Source organism: Marmota monax, unplaced genomic scaffold, assembly GCF_021218885.2.
Source record: "Marmota monax isolate L192 unplaced genomic scaffold, Marmota_monax_Labrador192_F-V1.1 WCK01_AAM20220418_F8-fsc00070, whole genome shotgun sequence".
Lineage (NCBI taxonomy): Eukaryota > Metazoa > Chordata > Mammalia > Rodentia > Sciuridae > Marmota > Marmota monax.
The window spans coordinates 2,646,134-2,662,207 of NW_026692116.1; the positions used below are offsets into that span (position 1 = coordinate 2,646,134).

At 37.5% G+C, this 16,074-nt stretch overlaps 1 protein-coding gene across 3 annotated transcripts in view; it reads left to right on the forward strand.

Moving 5' to 3' along the window:
* Positions 1-8,116: 8,116 nt before the first annotated feature.
* Positions 8,117-16,074, forward strand: part of Ephx4 (epoxide hydrolase 4) — a 40,682-nt gene continuing 32,724 nt past the window's right edge. The window contains exons 1-2 of one of the 3 annotated variants that reach the window (XM_058585172.1): positions 8,117-8,717; positions 11,343-11,428. In XM_058585172.1, coding sequence (XP_058441155.1) covers positions 8,487-8,717; positions 11,343-11,428 — 317 coding nt within the window. In that variant the 5' untranslated portion in view covers positions 8,117-8,486. The remainder of the gene's footprint in view (positions 8,718-11,342; positions 11,429-16,074) is intronic. The other 2 variants (XM_058585173.1, XM_046462630.2) reach the window with 2 other exon arrangements.

Here is a 16,074-nt window from a genome sequence, read left to right on the forward strand (position 1 = left end):
AGTGGCTAAAATAGTGTTGTTACAACCAGAATTAAGGTGATAACTATTCCTATTGAAACATATCTATTTTTAACCAAGAAATTAGTGTGTATATACTAAACAGTATGTATTATATTATTTTCCTAAAATATTATATATAACATAAAGATTACATACAGAGAGCCAAATGGACACTTAACTTCAAATTTAAGGCAAGTTTTCATAGGTTGGTTGAAATCAGCTTAGTGGAGAAGAGTATTGGTTGATAACTGATTCTTCCAATGTTATACACTATTTTTGTACTAGATTGTTTTCTCTTCTTACACGTAACTGTCTTCAACTACAATCTGGTTTTGTGAGAACTTCTTTTCTGGTAACATCTATCACTGCTCTTCAGCTCCTAAAACCTCTTTGTTGTTTCTGGGATTCATAAAAAGTAAATATTTCTTTCCTCTTTTTGTTCTGAGTTGTTAAAAAAAAAAATGTGGTTCCTGGACCAGCTGTATCAGCTTCATCTGGGAAGTTTTTAGAAATGCAAATTCTCAGACTTCATAATTACCAAATCAGAAATTCTGGTTGTGAGGTCCAGCAATCTGTAGTTGATCAAGCCCTCCACTTGCTTTTCATACACACTAACATTTCAGATCCTTTGCTCTAATCCCTGCAGCTCTCATTTTGTGCTTATTTTTTTAGTGACTCTTCTTGACCTTTGCAATGCCACTTGCAAACCATTCTCTCCTTCCTTTCTCCCTAAAAGCTCCCAGCTTCAAATTTTTCATCTCATCAGACTAATCTTAATGAACAAAAACAGGTTCAGCACCCCTTTCCTTTGCTATAACCAATTACTAAAAGCCTTCCATAAAGTTAATTTCAATACATGTTTTCTTACTGCTTCCTCCTATTCTTGTCTATTCCTTTGTATAAGCCCTTGACACCAACAGTCTTTAAGACCTCACCAAGATCTACAATCCCATTAATCTTTTTCACAGAGCTTCTCAGGCTGGAGGTGTAGTTCAGTGGTGGAGCATATGTGTTTAGCATATGCAAGACCCTGAGTTCAATTCCCAGCATAAAACAAAACACAGTACTTCTCCCTTTCATACTCTGACTTCTCTGCTTGTCCTATATTTATAATACATTATTATAATCATTCCCTTGCATACCCTCTCAACTCCATTGCTTCTTCCTTTGTTGTATTCACTTGGCAAAACTCAAATCCTTATGAAATCTGACCACCTGCTCTGCATCCGTGAAACTAAATGTGTTTGGGAAAAAAACATGCAACCTCAATAACCATTCTCACTTTAAAATTCTGAGCACAATCTCAAATGAGCCTTAGTGTTGGCCGGAAATTAAGTTTCCATGCGTTGTTCACTCTCCCTAGGCAGTCAGCTACTTCATGTCTCCATTCCACTTCAGACATCTATTCAATATCACCTCACCCACCATCCGTCTCTGCTACCCATTTCTTGCTGCTTTTTCACAGAGGTGACAGAAATAATCCTAAGATCTTTGACAGGCTTCCAATACCACTACAACAATCATCACTGTGATATATTCTTCTCTCCCTTCCTTTACAAAAAATGAATTTGTCCTTGTTCTCATCTCATTTGTCCCTGTTAGGGCATCTTTTAACAATTCTTTCTTAACTTCCCAGGATCATTGCTCCAGTAATTATGGTTTTTATTGTCAATGTTCCCTCCTGTAGATGGTTTTCAGTATACAAATTGTAGTTTTTCTGAAAGATCATTTATAGAACTTGTTATTTTCTTCTTTTATGTTGGCTTCTCACATTGGCCCATCCTTTGTTTTTCTTTATAATAACTCTTTAAATTATTTTTAAAACTCTTTTTAAAGTGCACAATTCAGTTGTTTTTAGTATAGTTATTATTGGACAATTTCTGTTTCTTTATAATTCTCTATATTCTTTGTATATATTTTGTCATACAAATATTCTTATACATTACTTGTTTATTAATTTGTATATAATTATGTAGAAGTAAACAGTCAAAAACAATTTGCCAGCTCAAAAATCATGTTACAACTCTTTTATACTTGAATATTATATCCAAGTATGAATTTTATAATATTTTTAATTACAAAGCTTTTAGATGTGACTTAAATAAAAATGTTTAGAAATAATAAGAAAAATTTCTATCCTCTACTCCAATTCTAGGAAGAATATATATAGAGAGAGAGATAGATAGATAGATATCTGTCTGTATTATTTATACTGATCCAAATGTGGATATGTGGAGAGGAGGTTATAAGGGAATTATTTTTACAAAAATATGGCTATCCGTACATTTTACTTAATACATCATGAGCATCTATCTAGGTCTAGATCATTAGATGGACTACACTCATTGTTTTTTAAAGGTTGTTTATCCTTCACTAGTATAGCTCTATCATATTTATATAAAAAGTTCCCTCGGTCCAATTGCTAATTACCTTTTTCTACCACTAACAAACAATGCTGAAGTAAATATTCTGTTTATATAGTATTACATAATTGTACTTTTATTTCTAAATGGGTAAAGCTTCTGAAACAGGATTCCTGAGTGAGAAGGTACAAAGAAAGTAGTTTTAACTTTTAGATGCTGTCAGATAACTGTTCTAAAATATGTCAGAGTAGTTCGTATTATTACAAGTTTGAAAATACTTTCCCGTTATTCTCACCACTTATTTTTTGTTAATAAGATTGAAAAGAATATATAATTTTTTTCTTTCAATTTTATTTCCCAGGCTACAAGTGGAATTAATTGTTTGCCATGTGAGTTGCCTGGTCATTCTTTTTGGCCTTTTTTTCTAATCATTCTGTACTCTATTTTGTTTGCTTTTGGTTTTTTTTAGATGTTAGCCTTTTGTTTTGATTTTTTTTAAAAAATAATCTATTGTAGGTCTCTTGGGGCTCTTTTTTTCCCATTAAAATTATATATTTTATGTAGTCATATCTGACTTTTCCTTTATGATATCTGGATATTAAATTCCCACATCAAGTTTTTTTTTTCTTTGCACCTAAAATCCAGATATTTTTATAGTATAATTCCAGAGTTCTATCTGTGTTATGAAATAGGGAACAAATACTTTCTTCCCTTCCAAATGAATTGTCAGTTATGCCACCACAGTTTACTTACCTGAACCTTTGAATTGCCTGTTATTATATAAAAATTTATTATTATCTAATTTGTAAAAGTTGAATGAACTTAAACACTGTTAGTATTTTAATCAAAATTAGATTAGAATGAAGTTTAGAGAACTGCCAATTTTATTTCTTTCCACGGACCCTATTTTTGGGGGAGGAGGGGGTACTGAGGATTGAATTCAGGGGCTCAACCACTGGGCAACATCCCCAGTCCTGTTCTGCATTTTATTTAGAAACAAGGTCTCACTGAGTTGCTTAGCACTTCACTTTTGCTGAGGCTAGCCTTGAGCTCTCAATCCTCTTGCCTCAGCCTCCCAAGCTGCTGGGATTACAGGCATGTACCACCACCACAGTCTCATGGGACCTGTTTTTGAGTGCAGAGGCAGTAAAATTCTCTTTGGTATTCTACACCACAATTAGTTGGGAGCAGAGCAGTAAGCAACTGGATTGGGGAACTTCTTCAAAGTCCGATGTTAAAGGCCATGCTAAGCATGCTAATTGTGCCACTGGCCAATGGTGAGGTGGGAAGTCGAAGGTCTTCAAGAGGCTAAAGTTCCCAGGCTGGCTAGAGAAAGAAGTCAAATCACCACAAGTTAAGATTAGGAAATTAACTCATGATCAAAGATGAACAAAGAAAATAACAACCTTACAATGACTGAAAGCAGAAATTATATATAACCTCTCACCCAATTCTCCCTGGGGACTTCAGAAGAACATCTATTTGTAAAATGTTTAAAGAATTGGGTGGGGAGAGGTTATATACAGATTTAGAAAAAATGAAACTTCTAGAAAATAAAGTGTTGAAATAGACAACTTTTTAAAAAACCTCAATGGATGAGTTAAAACAGTTGCAACACAGGTGAAGACAAAATAAATGATCTGGGGCTTAGGATGTAGCTCAGTGGTGGTAGAGGACTTGCCCAGCATGTGCATAGTGAGCTGGAAAATACATTCAAATACAATACCAGGTACAGCACAAGGACTCAAGGAGAAGAAAACTATATATATATATATAAAAGAAATTAAGATATTAGGGCTGGCAAACAGTTGCCTACAGGTCAAATCCAACTTCTTGGTTTTGTAAGTTTAATTGGAACACAGTGACATCCATTTATTTATATCATGTCTACAACTGCTTTTGTAGAATGTAATGATAAAATTCAGTAATTGTGACTGAAATTGACTCTCAAAGACTGAAATATTTACCATCTGACATCATATATATATACATATATATATGTTGTTGATACACTTTATTTATTTATATGCAGTGCTGAGAATCAAACTGAGTGCCTCACACATACCAGGCAAGTGCCTCACACATGCTACTGCTGATCCATGGCCCCAGCCCCCATCTGACATCTAACTGAGAAAGTATCAGAAATTTTGCCAACCTCTGATTATAAGATAAAATGAAAACTTCTGACATACATCTAATTAAGAGTTCTTGGAACCAACCATGAGAATAAGGAGGGTCATTAATTTGGGGAAACCATAATGTGATTTTTCTTAAAATTGAGAAAAATTAGTCCTTTTCTCTTGGAAGTAGAAGATTGCACGCAGACTAATGGAAAAGAAATCCATACCTACAACACTTTTCAGTAGCCAGCATACCAACATAAGCAAATAAAATTTTGCAAGCAGCTAGGGAAAAGGAGCTATATAGAAGGTTTTTTTTTTTTTTCCCACCAAAGTAGAAATAAGGGTGAGTTGTCCGAAACAATGAACACCAAAAACAGTGGGATTTTATAAATCTTTAAAGTTCTGTGAGAAAGTTGTCAGTCTGAAATGTGAAGAATTTTGGAGGACTGTGATTTTTTTTTCCAGCATTATACATGTGTGCATCTTGCAGTTCATTTTCTCATTGTGTATCTATAGCCTTTTTTCTGCTGGAGCTTCTATTTCGACAGTGCCCTTAGGGCACATTTGGTTATCAATAACTTATTGTATCTTAATCATGGTTACTTCTGTTTTTTTTTTAATTAACAAACTTTCTGGATATGTTAGCATATGGTTTCTTTGCACCCTGTTCTGAATCATTTGTCATAGGATAGTGTGTACTGATGAAATTATAAGTTTATGTGAATTTAAAGTTTTTGAATGAGTGAAGGACAATCTGTATGCATTTCAATACTAACTGCAGGTTTCTTTCACATTATAGATCACAGATCTGCATTTATAAAATAAGAATAATCAGAGGTGATTGTGCTAAATTTATGTTTATCCACCAGTTTTTATTTAAATAAAAAGGAAAACCAGAGGGAGAAATTCAGCTTGAAATTCTGAACTCAGTAAAACTAACAAAAGGAGAGTAAAATTAAAAAAAAAAAAAGAAAACATCGTTTTACCACAAAATGTTCTACCCTAAAAGACATGTATAAGGAATATTCAATTTTTATTGAAAGTAAAGCAGTTTGAGTTGCCCTGTTCCATTTGTTAGTTATGCCACCTGAAGTATGTAGTCTCTAAAGCTGATATAGAACAGGAAAATAGGGATAGAAAATCACACAAAATTTTTAATGGCCAGACTTGAAAGAGGCCTCTTTTGCTTACATCCTGCTAACCAGAACACAATCACTTGGTCATTCCTGACTGCAAGCCTGGGAAATTCTGAATATGAGTGTTGGTAATATTCTGTCACATGTAAGCATTTCAATTTAGAAATGCATATACCAATACACATGAAAAGATATTCAACTTCTTTAATATTGAGTGAAGTGAAATTTGAGGCCATAAATGATATTAGTCTTTACTTATAAATTAGCTAAAATAATATCTCCATCATTACCAAAAAAAAAAATTGAAGAGCCTTTGCAAAATTGAAGAGCCTTTGCAACTCCAGAGGCTAAGACAGGAGGATAACAAGTTCCAGAGATGCCTCAGCAACTTGGTGAGATCCTATCACAAAATAAAAAAATGACTGGGAATAAAGTACCTCTGGGTTTAATCCACAGTACCAAAAAAGAAAACAAAAAATGTTGGAGATTATCAGGGGAAACTCATATGCTAGTAGTCAGGAACATAAATAGATATAACCATTTTATAAACAATTTGACATTATTTTTGTGTGTTTGATTTATACTGTGGATTGACCCGTGGTAATTAACCATTGAGCAATATCCCCAGCCCTTTTTATTTTTTATTTTGAGGCAGGATCTCACTAAATTGATGAGACTGGCTTGGAACTTGCAATCCTTCTGCCTCAGTGAGATTACAGTCACTGAGATTACAGGCATGTGCCCCTGCACCCAGCTATTTTGTTCAGTTGCATAGTTGTTCAGTAATATATCCTAGAGTGTGTATGTATGTATATATATATATATATATATATATATATATATATATATATATTATTTGTATGTATGTATGTATATATGTGTGTGTATGTATGTGTATATGTGTGTGTGTGTGTATATATATATATATATCCTCCAAGTATATATCCTAGAGAAGCCATTACAAACCAGGAAGAAACATGATAGAAAACGTTTACAAACAAAGTTAATTATAAAAAGGGGGGAGTGAGGGAAGCAGAAAGAGGAAGGAAAGAACAAATCAACCCAAATACCTAAAGATCTGTGGAATGGAATAGAGATCCCAGAAACAGCCACACAAATGAGGCAAACATGCACAATTCAATAGAGGAAGGATGGTCTTTTCCACCAATGGCACTGGATATCCATAGGCAAAACAACAAAACCCCCTCAACCTGAACCTCCCCTTATACAAAAATTACCTCAAAATTGATCATGAACATGAATTTACATGTAAAATGTAAAACTTAGAGAAAAATCTTTAGGCTTCGTGGCTAGGCAAAGATCCTTTAATATTTGACATCAAAGACATGATTTATACATGGAAAATTGACCTTATAAAAATTAAAACTCTGAAAAGAGTGAAATATTTGCAAATCACATCATGTATGAAAAAGTTTTGTAACAATAATATACAGAACTCTCAAACACACACAAAACCCCAAAAGATTGGCAGATACTTTGTAAAAGTAGAATATATCTGAGTGACACAAGTATATAGCAGCTGCCCAATATCAATCATTAAATAAACGCAAATCAAAACGTCAATGCAATACCCACTTCACACCTCTGGAATACAATACTAGATGCCCTAACTCATTAATTATTTCACATTGGCGATGTGATTTCAAAATTGTGTAGCTACCTTTTATTGTTTTCTTTTGGTACTAGGAAGAGAAACCAGGGTTTCTCCCATATCAGGCATGGGCTCTACCACTGTGCAGCCAATCCTGTGCAGCCACTTTGGAAACCAATCTGATGGTTTCTCATAAAGGTAAATGTACACTTATTACCTGACCCAGCAATCCTACTTCTAAGTATTTATCCAAACGAAGTAAAAACATATGTTGTTCACACACGTACACACACGAACTTTACATGACTGTTTAGAGTGGGTTTATTTATAGCATCCCCAAACTGGCAGAGAGGGAGAGGGAGAGGGAGGGAGGGAGGGAGAGAGAGAGAGAGAGAGGAGAAGAAGGAGAAGGAGGAGGAGGAAGAAGAAGAAGAAGAAATAGAAATGAAAGAAATGTTCCTTAATTGGGAAATTGAGTAACAAATGATTATGGTATACCTATGAAGTAGTAATCAGCAAGAAAAGCTATATGCAACAGCGTGTGTGGATCTCAATTACATTAAGTGAAAGAAGCCAGAAGCAAAGGTTACATACTGTACTATATGATTCCTTTTATACAATTCTGTGGCAAAAGAAACAAAGATGGAGGTGGGGAGGACTTGTAGGGACAGAAAACAGACGGTCGCCAGGGACTAAGCTTGTTTTAAAGTGCCTATTTGCTTTCTAGTTGGGCTGGAAACAACTTTTAACCTAGTTGGAGAATATTGACACTTTCAGAAGATTGTCGGGAATGTCTGTAATGTAGTACAAAAGTCATTTGCTACCCCCTTCCTCCCTGCACCCCACTAGTCTGATCCAGAAGACCTGATAAAATTCCAACAGTTAGCGGGGCAAGGGAGGATTTGAACACCCATCAAAACAAGAGTGGCACTTCCGCAGCAACGGTTGGAATCTCTCGCCTTGAGGTTGCCCACAATTTCAACAACTGTTAAATAGGAAGAGGGGGGTGGGCTCCGCCCTTGCCTGGTTCCTAGCTAGCCGGGGGTCTCCCCCTCTGCGCTCCGGGCTGGGCGCAGGGGCCCGAGCGCGCCGCGTGTGTGCGGGAGCCTGCGGCTGACAAGGAACGAGAGCCGGCTGTGACACAGCCCGGGGGAGGCGCGCGCGGAGCTGGCGACTGCGGGCGGCCTGACACGCCGCGGCGCTTGCTCTCCGGCTCCCAAGGAAGGACAGCGGGCCCCGCCGCCGCCGCCCGATGGCGAGGCTGCGGGATTGCCTGCCCCGCCTGATGGTGACGATCCGGTCCTTGCTCTTCTGGTCCTTGGTCTACTGCTACTGCGGGCTTTGCGCCTCCATCCACCTGCTCAAACTTTTGTGGAGCATCGGCAAGGGACCCGCACAGACCTTCCGGCGGGTGACCCGGGAACACCCTCCTGCGTGCATGAATGACCCCTCTCTGGGTACCCACTGCTACGTGCGAATCAAGGTAAAGGCCGGTGCGGGCCTGGCGGTAACGGGAGGAAATGTGACAGCCGCGGGGGTGGGGGACGCGGGGCTGCTCCTTCCATGACGCCCGGCTCAGCGTCCCCTAGAGTTACCCTGGCTGCAGGGCGCGCGGTGGGGACCCGGAAGATGCCAAGGGGAGAGGCAGGTGGGATGAGGTGCGGCACGAGAGGGGTCCGGTTTGTAAGCGTGTGTGTGTGTGTGTGTGTGTGTGTGTGTGTGTGTGTGTATGCGTGTGTGGGGGTGAGAGAGAGAGAGAAGGACAGAGACTGACAGAGACAGAGATTTTTTTAAGAGATGACAAACAGCAAATCCGGTGTGCAGGCGTCTTGGTTGGTTTCTGAATGTGGAGTTCGCTAATCAGAGTCTTCTTGTGTTGTTCTTCCCTCCTCCCACTGCCATAACAACCCGGAATAATTCTGCTCCTTTCCTATTGCAAAGGGAAGCTGTCTCCTGCCACCTTTTTGCCCTTTAGAGCTCAGATCAGTTGTAGGAACGGTTCCTGGTGATATCCTACTGTCTCAGGCAGCTGTCCATGCCCAAATTTTGAGATAAACAGAATAAGTCTTTGGAAATCAGGAGTCTATTTTGACCACAGATGAATAGTCAGCATGAAACAATGAATAAATAGTATATGTTTGTGAGGAGGGAAGCAGGCTTATGAAGTCAGGGACCAAAGGAATGGAATAAAAAATATATGCCGGGGCTGGGGCTGAGGCTCAGTGGTAGAGCGTTGCCTAGCATGTGTGAGGCACTGGGTTCGATTCTCAGCACCATGTGTAAATAAATGAATAAAATAAAGGTCCATCAACATCTAAAAAATTTTTTTAAAGTATATGCCAACTATGCATGCACTCCTTAATTATCCATGCTTGTCCTAAGCTTTCTCATGGCTCACAAATATTCTATTTCCTGAGACTCCAAGTGGGAAAAGGAAATGGCACCTGTGATCCACTCTACAGTATGACTCACAGGCCTTTCAAAACCAGCATCCTATGAGGAGATGTTTATGTCACCAAGTCCTGACTTCCTATTAAGAGCTAAATTGCCCAGCAGCTGGAATTCAGAAGGGCAAGAAGGGCAAGAGGTTTCTTTACACAGGTCACTCAAGAAAGGTTCTTCTTGCCCTTGTTCAGCCTAGGATTAATATAAGAATTAAGTGAGTTAATATTTGCCCCCAAATTACACACACCACCACCACCACCACCACCTTAGAATAGTGTCTGGCATATAGTGCAATAAAGTATGTATTGCTTCATCCTCTAAGACCCATCACACACACAAAAAAAGTATTGAACTTCTAAGAAGGGATTCTGACGTTGAGGACCAAGTCAGATTTGCTAACTTTATCCAACTTGAGGACTAAAAGTAATATGTGAGCCATCTAGAATTCTTCATAATGCCTTTCCTCTGACTCTAGCCTCCTAAAGAGTTCCTCAGAGATGTAGGACTAAGGAGTGGAAAGAACATTGTCCTGGGAGTTAGGGCAAGATGGGGATTCTAGTCACTGCTCTGCTTCCACCCACCTTTATGACTTGTGCTCCATCTTTAGTCCTCATTTTCTTTTATTTTTTCTTTCTTTTTTTGGACTGGGGATTGAACCCAGGGGTGCTTTACCACTGAAGTATGTCTCCAGTTCTTATTTTATTTTATTTTATTTTGAGACAGAGTCTTGCTAAGTTACTAAGGCTGATCTCCAACTTTCAATCCTTCTACATCAGCCTCCCAAGACACTGGGATTACAAGCATGCACCACCAGGCCCACCTGGGTCTCATTTTCTAAATATATAAATTTATGGTGTTGAATTAGATGACTCTTAAGGATCTCTTACATCTGAAAATCCAATTGCTTGGGTAATCTGTATAAAACCCAGTGTCTATCATTCAGCTTCTTGGTTTCTTTCCTTGCATTCAGTTTTTGCTTTTCTTTCTTGCTGTTTCTCTACTTTCTTTTCTTCAATTTGCTTATTTGCTGTATTCTTCTCTTATTTCTATTCTCTATTCACCTTGGGCTTTCTTGTCTCCCAAAGTACACAGTGAAGTCTTGAGGACTCAGAGTATTCTTCTGTTAGAAATACACACTGATGTGCCATGAGAAACAGGCAGCAAGAGGAATGGTACATGCAACACTCAAAATAATAATGTGGGAAGGAGAGACCTAAAAATAAGGGAAGGAGGTGTGAATTATATAACTGATGGCACAGCTTTTGACGGGCAAGCTGAGAAAAGTACATGGTAAACTTGGCAGGATTATCAATTCAGATCAGAATTCCACAGATCAGACATATCCTGCAGAATTTGAGTGAGATGAAGTGTGACACATCAATAAATGAAAGTTACAAATTGTGACATGGCTTCAGATGCTCAAAATATATAAATTGACCTTATACTAAGAATGAGAAGGGAAGATACTGTGAAGGGAATGTAGGCAAAAGTGAATAAGTCTACTTATCCTATTGATAGATCATGGGGTTTTTTTTGTAAATTAATAATATTTATTTTATTTCTTGATGTTAATTCAAATATTTTTAAATGAAGGAAATACTAAATGTATTAGTTTGACAATCAACACCAAACATCACTAAAATTTCATGCTTTCCATTTTTAGGATTCTGGGTTAAGATTTCACTATGTTGCTGCTGGAGAAAGAGGCAAACCGCTTATGCTACTGCTTCATGGATTTCCAGAATTCTGGTAAACTTACCAACTTTTTCTTTTGCATTAAGACTTGTCTTATTGGCCTAGTCAACTTTGTGCTGCTATGTCAGAATGCCACAGACTGGGTAGGGGAATGTATAATGAACAGATGTTAATTTTCTTACATGTCTAGATTCTGGCAAGTCCCAAATCAAGGCACTGATGAGGGTTTTCTTATTGTGTCATCACATGGTAGAAGGTGGTAGGTCAGGGAGGTAAAAGGGGATGAACTCCTCTTTACATAATAGCATTAATCCCACTATGAAGGCAGATCTCTCATTATCATTTTTTTATTTTAAAGATTTTTTTTAGTTGTAGATGGACACAATACCTTTATTTTATTTATATTTTATGTGGTGCTTAGGATAGAACCCAGTGGCCTCACACATGCTAAGCAAGTGCTCTACCACTGAGCCACCACCCTAGCCCCTCATTATCATTTTTCTTTTTCTTTTTCATTTTGAGGCAGGGTCTCACTAAGTTGTTGAGGCTGGCTTCTAACTTGTGATCCTCCTGCCTCAGCCTCCTGAGCCACTGAGATTCAGATTTCTCATCTTAAAAGCCACACATTTATACCATAGAATCATTTTACTATGATAACTTTTGATACACCCTAATCTACAGTTAATTGCCCAGAGAGATCATTTCTGAATATTCCTGATTCACAGCAATGGTTTTCCTCCTAAAGACACCTACATACGTGTGCCACACATGGTGGCACATGCCTATAATCCCAGTAACTCAGGAGGCTGAGGCAAAAGGATCAAAAGTCTGAGACGAGTCTTAGCAACTTAGTGAGACGGAGTCTCAAAATAAAAATAAAAAGGGCTGGAGATATAGCTCAGTGGGTTCAATCCCCCATTCAAAAAAGAAGAAGGAAAAGGAGAATACTTAAATTTTTTTTGAAGATTAAAAAAGGTATCTTTTAATTTTTCAAATTTCTGAAATAGTTACAAAACAATATTTTTATGGAATATCTATTGTAGACAAAATACAACACTGGGTAGGGAAAAGGAGACTTTAAACAAACAAAAGGCTTGGAGCATTTCTTATCAGGAAGTGTTTAGTGAAACTTGGAGTGGGGAGAAGGCAGAGAAAAGAGGACCTGTGGAAACAATATAAACGATTTCCTATGCCTGAAGCTATTGGCTCATGTGAATGCAGGATAAATTGAAGACCTAAATATTTCATATTAAGAAGAAAACCTAGCACCAAAAATGAACAGTTAGTAGTTGCTGTATTAGTCTATTTGTGCTACTAAAACAAAATACCCAAGACTGAGTAATTTATAAAGAACAGAAATTTGTTTTCCACGGTTCTGGAGGCTGGCAGGTTCAGTGTCTGGTTAAGGCCCAGTCTCTGCTTTTAAGATGGTGCCTTGTTGCTGTGTCCTCCAGAGGAGTGGGGCCAAATGCTTTGCTCTCACATGGAGGAAGGTTGGAAGGACAAAAAGGGCCTTGCTAGTTCCCACTGACCCTTTTATAAGGTTGCTAATATCATTTATGAGAACTCTGCTCTCATGACTTAATCACCTCTTAAAGGCCTCTCTTGATAAGATCTCATTGGCAATCAAGTTTCAGCATATTAATTTTGCAGTACATATTCAGACCATTGCAGTTACCTAGGGGGAAATTTTCTGTTCTCTGTGATTTTATAGAGCCAAGTAAATACAGATGGAAGCAAACCTAATTAAATTTTCTTTTTAATGAGCATCTTTAAAAGAGATGGTGGATATCAAAGTGGTGAAACCAGTTTTTGATGGTGCAGGGCTCTGATCTTCAGATCATTTATGAACTAAATAGGTCAAGAAATACATGAAAAAAAAATTTACTCTCCAAGTTGACTCAAAGGTATCCTATCTGGTGTTTTGTTTTTGTTTTTGTTTTGGTACCAGGGATTGAACTCAGGAGCAGTGAGCCACTCATCCACACCCACTGACCTATTTTGTATTTTATTTAGAGACAGAGTCTCACTGAGTTGCTTAACACCTTGCTTTTGCTGAGGCTGGCTTTGAACTTGCAATCCTCCTGCCTCAGCTTCCAGAGTCACTGAGGGATTATAGGCATGCACCACCATGCCCAGTTATGTGGTGTCTTTTGAAAGTTCTGGGACAACTACATGTCCCCAAATTTCTCCTATAGTGTCTCATAATACCTAGAATTCCACCATTTCAAATTCTTTACCTCTTCTAGAGTTTTAAAGATTCTGTGCCACCCAAAGTCCTGATGTAAAATGCATCTAGCTCTGAAAGGAATATTACCTTTAGACAATTTAGTGAATATTTTATGAATGAAAGGGACTCCGTGAACAAAGGCATTGAGAGGTTGTTAGTGTTCTAGGAAGAATTAGGAATTAAAGAAAGGAATGGAGGATGGCAAAGACCTCTTTCTAAGAAGACTTCCTCTTCATGAAGTTTTTTTTCCTGTCTGGAGTAGCTGAATAAGCAAACATGTCTGTTTTTCCATTTGGAAACAACGTAATTAAGTGGTAGGAACAGTTCCCAGTGCAATTCAAGCAGATGCATGTGGACTTGCCTTGTGGAGTACATGACATGACTGGCTCACAGTAAAATGTTACTCAGAAGCATTAGTCAAATCTGCCCAGAGTAACATAACTACAGAATCCTGCACAATCTTTTATAATAATCTTGCAGAGATGTTGTGAGAATAGAGTCAAAATATGTGAAAGCCCTTTCACATGGTCCCAGAGAATACTCAATAAGTGTTCATTTTCATCCTTCATTCTCATTCACTCATGTGGAGATGTATAATATTCTAATTCTGGTGATGACAATGATGATAGTTAACATTTACAGAGCATTCACCATGTCCCAAATACTCTTCCAAGTGTTTTGCATTTATCTTTTCCATTAAGCTTCATAGCTACCCTTCTGAAATAATGGGCAGTAGAACTAATGTCTGCTGCTTGTCCTCAGTCTATAGGAATGATAATGATCTGATAACAATCACGGATTCTCAGCCTTCTCATTTTACACTTTATGCAAACATTCAAGAGAGTGTTTAAAAGCCAGCCAAAAATGAAAGAATACCTTACTTTAACATTTTAAATCACCAATCTAAATAAAATTCATGATATAAAAAGAGGCAGTATTTATTCCAATGCTTTTCCATGTTCTTTTCCTTACTGGAATTTTACCTTTTTACATGTGGAACAATCTACATGAAGATAAAAGTGAGCCTCCAACCACTTCAACCACTTGGTAATTGTTTCAAAGAGTCCTGGAGAATGGCAGTGGTACTTATTTCATACAGAACAATAGATGCTCTCTGTTTTATCTTAAGAGATGATAATTTTTTTGCACATTTTTTTCATAGCATAGTCCCATTATTTACTCCTTGTGAGAGCCCATTTGCAAAACAGCAATGTATATGTGAATGGGAGGGAGTCTAGCACATCAGCCCCCTTTGCTCCAGCAAAGTCAAATCTTGGATGTGTCCAAATGGGCTTTTGTTGTGAGGAATGGTTGATTTTTCAAAAAGCTACTAGAGATCTTTTCATTTAAAGACCCATCAAGTAGGAATTATATACACATTACAGATAGAAACAAGCCCCTTCTATCCATCAAATCTACTGTTATTCCAGAAAGAGCCTTCCTATAATTTAAAAGAAGAACAATAAACCCAGATAACTGAATTACTCAGATAGACCATATTGAATTCATTGAACTTTACTGACCATTAGTCTGAAAGCTACCTGGTTTTTCAGGGAGAGTTCTGAACTAACTACATGGAAATTGCCCATGTGATAATCAAATATCTCTGAGTATGTTATACCTTTTTTTTTTTCCTTTGGAATAGGTTTATTTCACTTAGCATGATATTCTCCAGCTCCATCCGTTTACCAAAAAATGCCATAATTTTATTCTTCTTTAAGTCTGGATAATATTACATTGTGTATATATACCACATTTTCTTTATCCTTTCATATGTTGAGAGGTACCTACATTGCTTCCATAGCTTAGCTATTGTGAATTGAGATACTATAAATATTGATGTGGCTTCATCACTGTAGTATGCTGATTTTAAGTACTTTGGGTATAAACTGAGGAGTGGGATAGGTGGGTCAAATGGTGGTACAAAACATTCCAAGTTTTCCGAGGAATCTCCATACTTTCAAGAGCGGATGCGCCAATTTACAGTCACTACAAAAATGTATGAGTGCACCTTTTTCCCCACATCCTCACCAACATTTACTGTTCCTTGTATTCTTGATAATTGTCTTTCTGACTGGAGTGAGATGAAACCTCAGTGAATTTTAATTTGCATTCCTCCAAGTGCTAGAAATATCGAACATCTTTTCTATATTTGTTAACCAATCATATTTCTTCTCCTGTGAAATGCCTGTTCGGTTCCTTTGCCCATTTATTAATTGGAGTGTTTGGTTGTTTGTTTGTTTGTTTGTTGTTTTTAGGGTTAAGTATTTTCAGTTCTTTGTAGATCCTGGAGATTAATGCTTTACCTGAGGTACATGTGGCAATGATTTTCTCCCATTCTGCAGACTCTCTCTTCACATTCTTGATTGTTTCCTTTGCTGTAAAGAAGCTTTTTAGTGTTATTCCATCCCATTTATTGATTCATGATTTTACTTCTTGTGCTTTAGGAGTGTTGTTAAGGAATTCAGTT